General features: G+C 35.8%; 1 protein-coding gene across 1 annotated transcript in view; it reads right to left on the bottom strand.

The window, feature by feature from the left end:
• Window positions 1-3,694: 3,694 nt before the first annotated feature.
• The window catches only part of THSD7A (thrombospondin type 1 domain containing 7A), a gene marked incomplete at its 3' end in the record, with an annotated part of 195,124 nt that continues 186,254 nt past the window's right edge, over window positions 3,695-12,564 (bottom strand). Inside the window, exons 24-28 of the mRNA XM_080611330.1 lie at window positions 11,560-11,655; window positions 9,362-9,444; window positions 8,821-9,031; window positions 5,335-5,422; window positions 3,695-3,779 (exon numbers count right to left, since the gene is read on the bottom strand). Coding sequence (XP_080467456.1) covers window positions 3,695-3,779; window positions 5,335-5,422; window positions 8,821-9,031; window positions 9,362-9,444; window positions 11,560-11,655 — 563 coding nt within the window. The remainder of the gene's footprint in view (window positions 3,780-5,334; window positions 5,423-8,820; window positions 9,032-9,361; window positions 9,445-11,559; window positions 11,656-12,564) is intronic.

Raw genomic sequence — 12,564 nt, 5'->3', positions numbered from 1 at the left:
TTTGTGTTTATATTTATTGTCAGCAATACATCAGTTATGTAAAAATAACCCAGGTGAAAATGTAAGACTTGTTACATTTTCACATAATCTGTATTAACTGAATAAAGCTTAGTGACAATATACACAAATCTGCAGTAGTTGTACGTAAACATTTTGTGCATTAAAAAGGAAATATACATAATTTAAAAATAAAAATGCATTACACAATTTACAAATTAACATTAACAAAAAAAGGTAAACATTCCTCAGACAGCTGCCTCCTTGTTCTACAAAATAAATATTCAAGTAAATTAAGTTAGGCAAAATAAACTCTTAACTTTAGGTGAGAACAATTTACATAAAGGTAAAAAGACAGATTTCCATTTCATTCAAGGTATATTTTACAGTGATTTATACATAGAGTTTTTAAGTTGGTCTCTTCAGATTGTAATACTGTAAAACAAACTTTATTACATTTTGGCAGGAGGAAGGGAGTTTCAAAATTGATGTTTTATACCAAATATAAACAAGCTTGTGCGATTGCATCAAAGCTTCATAAAGGATCTGCTCCAGGACTCAAAGCAGACACAGTAATCTAGAAACTACAGATTTAAAAAGGAAAATACAAACCATCACATCCACAGGAAAATGTCTACTTTGCTATTTTCTGAATGGCTTATTTGATCACTGGAAACATTACTTTCACAAACTAACAATCTACAGTACTGGCTGCTTTAGGCACTGGATTTGTAGAAGCACTCCAATTTTTGAAGCAAATTGCTTTTAATTCTATAGTGATAATTCACCTGATCATACTGATTCATAACTAATTTTTTATTTCTGTTTCAATGCTAAAGGGCTTAATCACCTTTGCAACTTTTAGCTTTATATAAAATTTCAGCCCTCCTTATAGTCTAGTATTTTTTTCTTGATAACAAGGGAAACCATTCTGGCTTCAAATTTTGGTGCACTTTGTTAGTAAAAAAAAAAAAAAAAAATAAAAATGCACTCCTGAATTAAAACGCAGCAGAAGTATGATGCAGTTGTGCACCAGCAAAATTCACTGATCAGATATAAAATGTAACACATACTAAAATACTTGCGTGGATTGCAAAGGCCAAACATACTTAAAAACTCCTCCCATCTCATTCTTTCTTTGCCCATTTTATATAGTGAGAAAAAAGAGATATCATATCTTTAACTTCAAGTTATTAAATTCTTAGATTTAGGACATGAAAATCTTCAAGGCAAGAACTATGCAACAGCTCCTGCTAAGACCAGCCAGTTTAATAAATAAGGATGACTCCTTGCCAATGAAAGAAACCCTGTTCCCTCAATTCGCTCTTGGTCCAAAACTATGTGACAACACAGAATCAGACTTCTAAAAATACACAAATCATGATTAAGCTTTATGTCTCCACATGATAGTTATCATTAAATCATCAAGACTTCTTGGTTTTGTTTTTGTTTTTAACTATGGATCTTCACAAAGCAATGTAAGACTGAAGTCCCCAGTCCTGCAACATGTATGAATGAACAACTGCTGTGGCAGGGAGCCATGGCACTTCATTAGCTGCAGCCAGATCAAGGTATAAAATGAGAAATTCAACCTGCACAAAAGATCATTACTGTTGTTCCACTCTGCTTATCATTACCATTTGGAGAATACTTGTGCAGTGGGAGGAAGGTTATTTTCTGATGCAAGGTAATATAAGTAAGTTAGCTAAGTTGAAGTAGGACCATAACCATAATCTCTCTTAAACATTCACAAAATGCGCGTTGGTTCCAAGAATTATTCTACATGGAACAAAGGTAGGTATTTTTAAGGACTGATGTTACCGATTGATGTCCATAAGAGTCATGTCATCAGTTTCAGTGAATCTGGGCCAAAGTTTGCAAAAATACAGTTTTATTCAGTGTGCAAAACCTGGTGCTTCTTGAGTAAATAGTGTGAGGATTAGGCAGAAATGGTTTAGGTTATAAAAAAGACCTGAGAACCTAATACTGAATTTTATATAACAATTATTTTTGAGAGGTTGCCTGATAAAGTTTTGTATTGCTTAGTAGTGGCACAGTCTCTTGTATGTTCAGGCTACACATGGAAGCCTTTTGATGAGAATAACCCTTCTCAGGTCATGAATCACATCTGTAACAGGCAGGTAGGTACAGCGGCAAGTCAATGAGCTTCATGTTGGAAGCATGACACTAAAAAGCCATGAGCACAGAAAAGGTTAACAGTGAGTTTTCATACTGCCAGAGGTTTTAAAAAAGTCATGAGTATTAAAACGGCAGAACTATTGATCTTATTGTTTACTTGCCAATATACTCAAGAGTTTAACTGAATAATTAAAAAAGTCTATCCAATTATCCTGATTAGAAAAGACAAAAGGGCTCTGAGTATTGCACTGTCAGCAACAGTGAAAATGCTTTCAGTAGTGCAAAGGAAAAAAAGAGCAAAACCATTTTATTTTAGTTGAACAATCGCAATACCTTTTTAGACAGTAAGTATGTCACTCAGGATTACACAGCAACCACTTTTCTTTTTCTTTTCTTTTTTTTTTTCTAACAAAGTTAACAAATATAAAAAATCTAGTCATAAACAGCCTTCAAAGTACAATTAGAAACCAGCAGGACAATCTATACCAGTATAGGTAGATGGGGCAAGAAACTAGACACTTGTATTACTGCCATGATGTAGACTATGAATGGCTGCTGTGACGAGAAGTGGTGTGTACAGTACACGTCATTAGCCAATTACATCCAGTCACAGTCCAAACCAAATGCTACTCTCTTCAGGATTCAAGACCTGTCTATTTGACACTCCTTGCACAAGATACATCATCATCCTTTCTGAAAAGAGGCAGTTTCTCTGGCAATACTAGTTAAGTGCATATCATGCTGCACTAATATAGTGCAAAAATTTGCCTTACATGTAGCAAAAAAATGCAGGCAACAGTTTGAGTTAGAGAAAGTAGAAACATATTGTAACATTTACAATGGGTATTCTTTTTCCAGACAGCAACCACTAGAAAATACTGAATCTGAGAATGCCTCCTTTCTGGATGTGCATATGAGGCCTCTATACTTTTGTAGTGATAACAGGACAGAATTTTGCAAGTGAGTCATTGCCCTCTGAAATGCAGGTTAACACAAGTTATCATCAACTAGCAAACTGTTGAACTTGCTCAGTGGATTAATCCCAGTTAAAACTGAATATTGTAGTAAGCACTAAAATGCTCTTTAATAAGTATATAATCTGGTAGAGTAATACATATGGTTCAACTGTGTATATATGTTATGCTTGAATATAAAGAGTCATAGACAGCTTGGTACAAACTCTTCATGCGTACTGTTTATACTTTGTTAATGATGCAGCGACTTCCAACTGTCAATACTATGTCAGCTACAGTATTCTGGAGACAGAAGTGGTGCTTTATAGTTTGTAAGATTGAGGAAAGACCACGAATCTCCAACTGCAGTGTCTGTTTACATGAATCTGCCAGATTTCTCAGTGCTGATGGTCTAAAGTAAAGCAATAATACCTTGAATATCCACAGGCATTATGAAATCCATCCTTCTTTATCTATGTTGCAGTTACAAAAAAGAAAAAGTCAAAACACTTAATTCACTCCATAGAAAATCCCTGTGGCTTTGGATACCATCTGATTTCAATCCATTAATTCAGACTTCATTTGTCACCAAGAGAAGTTACATTTTACATATCTGCATCGCCATCATAAGCCAAGGTTAAAGGTTTCAGTCGGTTGTTCTGCCTTCTCTGGGGCTTCTTTGGCTTTTTGCTGAAACAATAAGATAATTTGTAAATAGAACAAGAAACTAATAACATACAAAGATGGATTTCAGCCTTAAATGAAAGCCAAGTGTGTTGTTTTAAGATTATGCGTTTGGTTTTTAATTCCTAAAAGCCTTAAGCCTAAAACCTTTATTTGGATCAGTAGTTATCTCTTTATCAAGCCAAAGCAACATCTACTTCAAAGCTCAGTTGTTCAGGAACAGGCTGTTATGGTGCTGACAATCCTTGGCAGGTACTCCTATGAGATCAGTCAATTTTCAGAATAACCCAGAGCATGCAGTGCAATATTTGGTCACGTATCAAAGCTGCATTCAGGTTCTTTCAAATTAGATATCCCGAATCTAAACCGCTCTTGACACATCAAGGTTTCCACAGGAAAGTTCTATCTTTTGATTAATCTCATTATACTTGCTGGAATGACTACAGTTAATTCTAGATGTTATAAGTGAACCAGTCATAAATAGCAGGGATGTGGTTGCTAGCCATAACCATTCCCTGTCTAGCCTTGAATTAGATTTTAATCTAGCAGTACTTCCAATCCATTTGATATAGCTTTAAAAAATTACTAAGACAAAGGAAAATGCATGTTTACGCATGCTTTAGTACTTGTCTTTTTTTAGAGTGCAATATAAGCATTTCTTCATCAGGCCTGTGCATCCTCAATCTTGTGCAAAAATCTTATGATCTCAGCTATTTCACTTTGGCTGCCCAAACCTAAATCTTTGTTACCAAGCCTGTTGTTACAGAGGCTTGCAGTGGCCACAGATTCCAGTTTGAAGAATCTGCAGTGGAATTGTATGCTAACGGATTTTCTTTCCCCTGAAAAAGATAAAAGATTTTTTTTCCCCTTACTTAGGCCGAAGTGAGATTCTGGGGAAGATCTGCTAAAACCCAAACAAATCCAGAATCCCCCCTAAATGCCTACTAATGCAATATAGCCAAGAGTTTGATGTGTATGACCACACTGCCCTCACCTTTCACCTGCACAGTCATTTGGATCAGAAATTACAAACAGGACCCAGAAAGCATCAGGGTCAGCATTTTCAAAAGTGACTTGTTCTTGCAAAAAATATTTGCTTGTACATGCACCAAGATTAGTCAACAAAAAACTAATTTATGTATGAAAACACATGAGAAAGTTTTCAGACTTTTCTTGGTTGTGTATCTCTATATCCTGCCAAATATGAAATCTGACTTGCCTGATTACTAAATTTCCCTCTTGCTATTTCTCTCTGCATTTTCTGATACAGGCACAATGGAATTATCAAGGGCACAGTATATTCTTAACAGAGATAAACTGAGCAAAAATAAATTATACACTAAGCTACCCCATATTTGTAAGAACTAACCTCAGGAAGGCATGTGTTTATCCATCATCTAGACCACAACCACAATCCACTAACCTGAGCTTGGACAAAATGACATGGAAAGTTAAATACTGAAGTTCATAGAAGTGCCTACAGTTTCTACAGTGGCAAATGTAAACGTTTGCATTACAGTCTGTTTGGGACTGCTTGTTTGTAAATAATTAAAGAACTCACCAGGCTAGATAGATCATAGAAACAATAAAGATGAGTAAAACAAATGCACCAGCAGCTACACCATAAACCCAGGTCTTCAGCCTCCCATCTAAAAGGAATGAATGTTAGTCAGTAGTGTTTAAGTTAGTCTTGTTGAATTATTAGTTGTGATATAGTGCAGAAATACTTTTAGAGTCCAAAATAAATGTCTTCACTAGCAAATACAGCTTAATAAGAGTAAGTACAATTAAACAACTGAGCAATAACTTCTCTGTGCACTTATGTTATGCTTTTCAGCTGAAGTCTGGATAATCCAAATGGAGCTGAGATGTGGGGCAGAGGCAGCAAATGAGACATCCCAAAACCCAGCCCCTGGGCTCACTTTTAGTGGAAATCCTTCAGTATGGTTGCAGGCCAGCTGATTAGCCCAGGACTCATTTATGCTGTTAACATCACTTTCTATTCTAGCTCCTGTAAATCAATCTGCCTGTTATTTTTATTCTTGACTGCTATTTAATTTTATGTTTTAAAATACCGGTAGTATGTTTTACCTCACCCACACTGTAACTGCACAACTCAACTTTCACTACTACATAAAGTAATAATTTTTCAATTTCTTCCCCTACCAAATACAAGCTTTGTTGTTATAAAACAAGTTCCCCTCACAGAACAAGCAAAAAAACACTAAAAAAAGACAACCCATGCACGTAAGTAGAACAACTGTCTGTTGAAATAAGAACGGTATTAATCTGCAGCCTGTGCCATCTATATTTTGGACATGATGTTGCTACAAGCTGAGGTATACATTCCAGTCTCCTGGTCGCCTTGATCCTGGATGCACCCACTTCTTCCAAGAAAAATGGCGTGACTTCCTCTGTCTGTGGGATTTTTCCCTGAACTTCCAATACGCATGTCACGACACAAGGTCAGAGCATGCTGTTTGACTCACTGCTTTTATCTGACTCACTTTGCAAATTTCTAATTGGCTTTTTGAAAGCATTCTTTCACAGGAGGTGAGCTAGCTGTGTTGCACCTCCCTGACAATGAAAATTCCACAAAAACCTGAATTATTTAATTTACAAGTGACAAAATTTTATTTCATAAAGTCATGTCAGTTTTCACTGTAAGCAAACACAGCTATATTTTTTCTGACTAAATATTTATTGCTTCCTGATACCTCTGCAGAACAAGAAGGCATTATCAATGCGGCTGATGTTTCTAAAACAGTAACAAAAAAATTAGTCAGTAGTGCTCTCTATTGCTGTGCAGTTAAGTTTAGGATTTCTTTCTCTAGCAATGCAAAGTCTTGCAGTCATGTGGACAACTTGTTCAAGACTAATAAATCTAAAAACATTTTAGCTTCATTACATTGATCAAGCTAAGGAAACATTATAACTGATAATAACTGATATAACAGAAATAACTGATCCATTAAAGATGAACTGAACAGTAGATTTGACCTGACATATCCAATGATATGATAATACAAATGAGAGGAATTCAGACCTCAGTGCTGCTAAAAAGGTTATTTTCTCCTCTCCTTGGCTTATTTCCACTGGTAAAGGAAAGGGGTTCCAAATTGCTTTGGGTTTGCTTGTTTTACAATAGTATTAACTGCTTGAAAAAAAAAAAAAAAGACTGGCATTACCTTGTGTATGGATTTATTTATTTTTGTCAAAGCAGGGAACTATTAATGAGGTCATTCCTATTATGCAACTACAGGTATCTAACTTGGGTTTTCTGAATTCCCCCTGGACAGGTTATTTCTAAGTATACAAGGGAATTGGCATCTCAAACTCTTCTGGTTTGGGTCATACATCAACATAGACAAACGCATGGGCTAGTTTTAATACCTTCTTTTCTGGAAAAGCAATACAATTTGCTGAAGACAATGAAAGAATTATTTTAAATTTAGTTTAGAAAGAGAAAGGCTAAAGTAAGTAAAAGAAATTCCAATAGATACCTGATTCTGAAATTAATAACAATCCAGCACAAATGTCATCTGAAGTGTAAAATGTTCACTTCCACATTTTCTTCTACCTTTGCTGGATAAAGTATTAGTTTTATTCAATACCATTGGTTTTATCTGAGCTAAGCTATGTTTCCTTTCTAACTTGAATTACTGGAAAATTGGTGAGTTTTCATGAAATCTCTCAACTGTTCCTTGCCCCAAGCCCCACGTCGGAGCTCACATGAGCATCCATGTTCCTCAATAGTTGAAGGAGACTGTCTGACATTTGCCTGTTGTTGGCACTGTGGCTGCTACAACTCACCCTCTGCCATTTTCAGGTAGAGTTAGCTAGAATGAGTGAAAGATAACATACTTGGTGAGATGCTATTTTTTAAAAGAGGACCAGAAAAGCTTAATTTTTTTTTTAATTTTTTTTTTTTTGGTGGGTTAAAATACTAACTAGTTGGAGTAAAGATTATTTTATTGTAGGTATCAAATATAGCATCACAGTACAAATAACAGTACAACTAGTAGGACTAACGGGATCTAACATAAGTATTTCTAACCTGAACATGATTTAATCTGCTTATTAGAAGTATTTTTGTAGTTCTCAGTTTGCAGCATTATACAGATTATGCATACAAAGAAACTATTTCAATTCTCAGATTAAAAACATTCGTAAACGCTTTAGAAAGAAATGAACACCCTAAGACACAAGTGTGTTAGAATATTTAACTCTACATGATTTAAAAGACATTCAAGAAGATAACCAATTGCTGTCTTCAACATTCTGGACAAGTACCATATCTCTTTATGTGAAAATATTTTGTTAATTAAAGTTTTATTTATCTCAATGCTTAATAGTACCAGGAAATATTTACTGAAATCTGATTCAGTGACGGACTTTATAAAGTATTTTTGATGGGATAACTGCCTTATGTTTCTTGCCACTGTTAAACATAGGTCCTTGCTCAGCTCTAAAGGACATGGTCCACCCCAAAAGCAAATATTGCCTATTCAGACTTAGAGCGTGTCTATGCTAAATATCAATAATGCGATTAGCTCTTGTCTAACATGAATTAGTTTAAATATGGATAAGGCAGAAAAGCGTTAGCATATCTATACTGATTATTTTCCCACAATTTACACTACAGCTGCAAAGTTTAAGCAACCCTTACACTTTGCAGTCTTCAGTGTTACCTTTTCCCTCCTCAAAAGCATTATTGGTTGAGACAGCATAATCTATATCCTGGCTTGCACCTTTGCAGCCAGCTCCCTTCTAAAGTCACACTTCAATATCTGCTGTGAATTTTCACACACTTATGGGATTAAAAAGAAATCTTCTGCAATACAAGATTTCATTAAATATATAGATGGAGTAGCTGAGAAGGCTAGGGGTTTGTTTATGTCTTTTCCTTTGCTTTGAGTGAGGGCAGCTGCCTGTCTTCTCAAATGAACACTTAACGGTTGTTTCTTTTCTTCCTTGGCATAACAAAAAAGTAAATGCCAGACCCTGCAGCAGTACTTAGCATTAAGAACTGCTCATTGCACTTCACCTGGCCCAAAAGGCTGCAGAAACCAGGTCCTTCCTCGTCCTGACTGGTTACTGGAGGGCTGGGTAGGGTTCACAGCTCGACTGGTTTTCACATCTCCCTTTTTGTCCTCCGTGGTGGGGATCACCACCACTGGGATGAGAGTGCACTGTTCGAGTGTGCCATCGGAGGACATAACTTCAGTGTATCCGTCTTCACAACTGCATGTTCTAGTCTGTAGGGAATAAGTGTTTTACACTGTGTAACAGAAAAACACAGTTTTCTGTGAGCTATAAAGCATAGCAACATGGAAGAGAAGACTGTTTTGATGACTGCTAACCTGGAGAGTACCTCTTTGTATATTTTGATGCAAGTTCGTACGAAATCAACAGAGATGATGCAACATTTAATTGAAAGGTAGAAGATGGTCTGAGGTTGATTTTAGCAAACTAGTAATTAGCAAAATCTCTGAAAATACTTTTTGTTGGCATAATCTTTGCAATGCAGAGAGACGTATGGGAAGCCGTCACAGGGGTGTTTTATTCTCCAATGCAGTAGCACATACCTCACTGCAGTAAGCGTGGGGTTGACTGCACGGTGGGTTACATGACCTGTCAGCATCTGGTTGGCGCATCACTAAACAGCCCCCTGCAGGACAGAAAATCATATTTTGACATGGTAATATCTCACCACTGATGAAATTACTGATGTCTTTCTTTGCTACAGTATGTTATGGATTACAACTTTATTGTTAATTTGAATTTAAGAATCTTTCTCTTATTCCAAGGTGAAGGATAATTGGTATCAGGTATTTTCTTATACGTAGAGTAAGGATATAGCACATGTATTTGCATTCATGTGCATTTTAGAGATGTGCATTTGGCAAGTGAACCTTTTGTTTTTTCCCTTTGTTCCTTTGATGGATTGCTCAAAGAACAGTTAAATATTTTGTTGCGCTTGACGGAAAAGATCTTGGTTCTCTAGGGCCCTCCTTATGACTTATATAGTAAGACTGTGGCCACAAAGAAAATAAAAGAATATTTTTTTATTTCTACCTTTGCCTGTTAAACTGAAAACAAACTACTCATCCAGTTTATGAATGGATACCTTTTTTCTGCTGCTCCTCAGTAGTCACTTTTACCCATGCTACAGCTTTGCCTTTTATGAAGCCACATTTCATGCTAATCTAAGACAGATTTTTCAGAATGAAAGAAGTATTATCAGTAAAACACATACTGAATGCTATGACACTGACGATATAGTGGGTTTCAGTCTTTTTCTTTTTTATGTAGTCCTAGTTCTCATTTCAGCTTTATGTACGGTGCAGTTATTGTTATGGACCAATACACACAGTCAGGCTTTCACTATCATTTCAGCCAGAATTACTTTGAAATATATTTAGAATAAGTCTGAATTTACCAAAGTTTCTTTCTAGCTTACAGAAGAGGGATATGCATCATGTAGTTCAAAATTTATAATTCTACAGGACCAATTAGCTTGCATCTCTCAAATTAATACCACTTTCATATACTGGTGTGATATGATGATGAAATCCTGATAGCTGAGGTTGGTCACGACCATAGCAGATGCAGTTAGATGTGGTTACATAGGTCCAAGTGTTAACAGGATGGACAATGACGAATAAAGAAAACCCTGCTGGTTGCCATAAGTTTTCCCCACCCCCAGAAAGGAAAATATTATATATCCTAGCATACAAATCACATGCCTGTGGGAATCTATGTAATAAAATATCAGTCATCCAAGGAAGCTGCAGAAGGAAGAGAGGCCTCATCACCCATGGGAAACAACACCTTCAAGTAAAAAAGATCTATTCAGCACAACAATATTATGCGAGTAAGTAAATAAATAAATAATGGCTTTAAAATACCAACAGGACTCTGAATAAAAATTTGATAATGGCTGAATCAAAATACACTATGTTAGAGCCAAATGTGCAGCAATAAGGCAGGAAAGAAACTCAGTAATCAGAGATATGGGTTGCTTCGAGATCAGAATAGGTAATCTTAATTTAAATAAATTGGCTGGCATTAAGGATGTGCTTACAATCTCTGGGATTCTTTATTACCACCTGGGCTGATGTAAAATTATCTAAATAAAAAATGTGCATATATATATATATATATATGAAGATTTTCTTGATTTTGAGACCTCAGTCATTCTTAATTCATTGTGTTTTGTGCTTTGGTTTGCACAAAAAGTAACTGCATCCCATAACTTTTCACAGAAGTATTCTGCTGCATGTTTATGTCATTGAAGTAAAGAAATAAACTTATATTAGCGCATTTATTAAAATTTTGTACTTTGCAATTTTAAGGAGACATATGATATATGCATGATATTATCAAGATTTACATCTCTCTCTGCCTCTGCATAGGCACTGAAATGCAATTTAATACATGCAACTTCTATTTGTTGTAGGGCTTGAAATCTGAAGCCCTGAATTTAGAAGTGCAAAGATGTCTATGGTAACAAACACACAAACAAAAACCAACGTAAAATATTCCAGGTCCACTACAGAAGATAATATTTGTATTTACTTTTAGTGCCACATGCTTCATAATTCTGGAAATTACATCTTCAGTATGCAAAAACATGATGATTCAAGACAACAGCACATTGATTCATACATCAGAACAAGTATTTTTAGCAGATGCTTTAAAAAAAAATTATTTCCATTTGTTAGGAAAAGACTTTATCCACCTGTTTTCTAGGCTTCTGTGTATATACAGAAAGAGTAGTTACCTGTGACGTTTAAACCATCTGACCTTTGGCACCACACGGTTCGAGAAGAGCCCTTCCATGGGCTAGCCATCCACTTGTATTCGTAGCACTGGCCATCTACACAAAGAACATTCACTTTTCAAGAAATTTGCTGACAAGATTTTAAGCTACCACTGGCAGCAGCCACGTTCATCTGAAGCCCATACTCGTTATGTTTAACTGCTTTTATAACTAAGTAGGCCCCTTCCTCCTCCACCCAGCAACTTAGAAGGGTGCGTTACATACGTGGAGGTTTCGAGATCTCCTGCACTTGCTGGATATGTACAGAATAGACCAGACAAGTCCTGGACAATAACTGTAATGGTTGTACACATGGAGTAAGACTGATGTAGTTAATGGACAAAACAGATGTTTCCAATAACCTCATAATGGTTGTGGCCCATCTGTTGCACAAAACTCATTTAAGAGTCAGGTTCCTTTATGGCAACACTGAGCTTCAGTCAGTGCTCCAGGGCTTGGTGAAGTGGCCTGGGCTGCATCTGGCTTCATGTCTCAGCTCTGCTGTACACCTCTCATGTGACCTGGGATAAATCATGATGTCCTTTTACATCTTAGCTCCCTTAAAACAATAAAATTCCTTTTTGCCTGATCTGTCTTGCCTCTAAATGAACAAGAAATGTCTGTATAGAAATTTTTTAAATATCATTGCCATATGATTAACAACAATTTAAAGGGTCGATAGGAATCTAAATTTACTTCTGTAAATTTATTAATGTTATCAAACAGATAAGGCAACTGATTTTCCTCATATAATAAAATTTCATTATTAAAAAAGCATCATCAATTCTCCAAAGACTATGTTTAGAGTGTTGATACATGATAGATAGCATTTGAAAGTTTTTCTGTTGAAATTTGATATCTGGAAAACAAAAATTTAAGCGCATTTCTATGACCATCAAATACATATTTGCCTAAATTTGATACCATGAAGAGAAAGAAAACAGAATTATTGTTGTTCTGTATTTT

This window comes from Psittacula echo, assembly GCF_963264785.1.
Source record: "Psittacula echo genome assembly, chromosome: 2".
In the NCBI taxonomy this organism is placed as follows: Eukaryota; Metazoa; Chordata; class Aves; order Psittaciformes; family Psittacidae; genus Psittacula; species Psittacula echo.
This window is presented reverse-complemented; position numbering and strand designations above follow the sequence as displayed.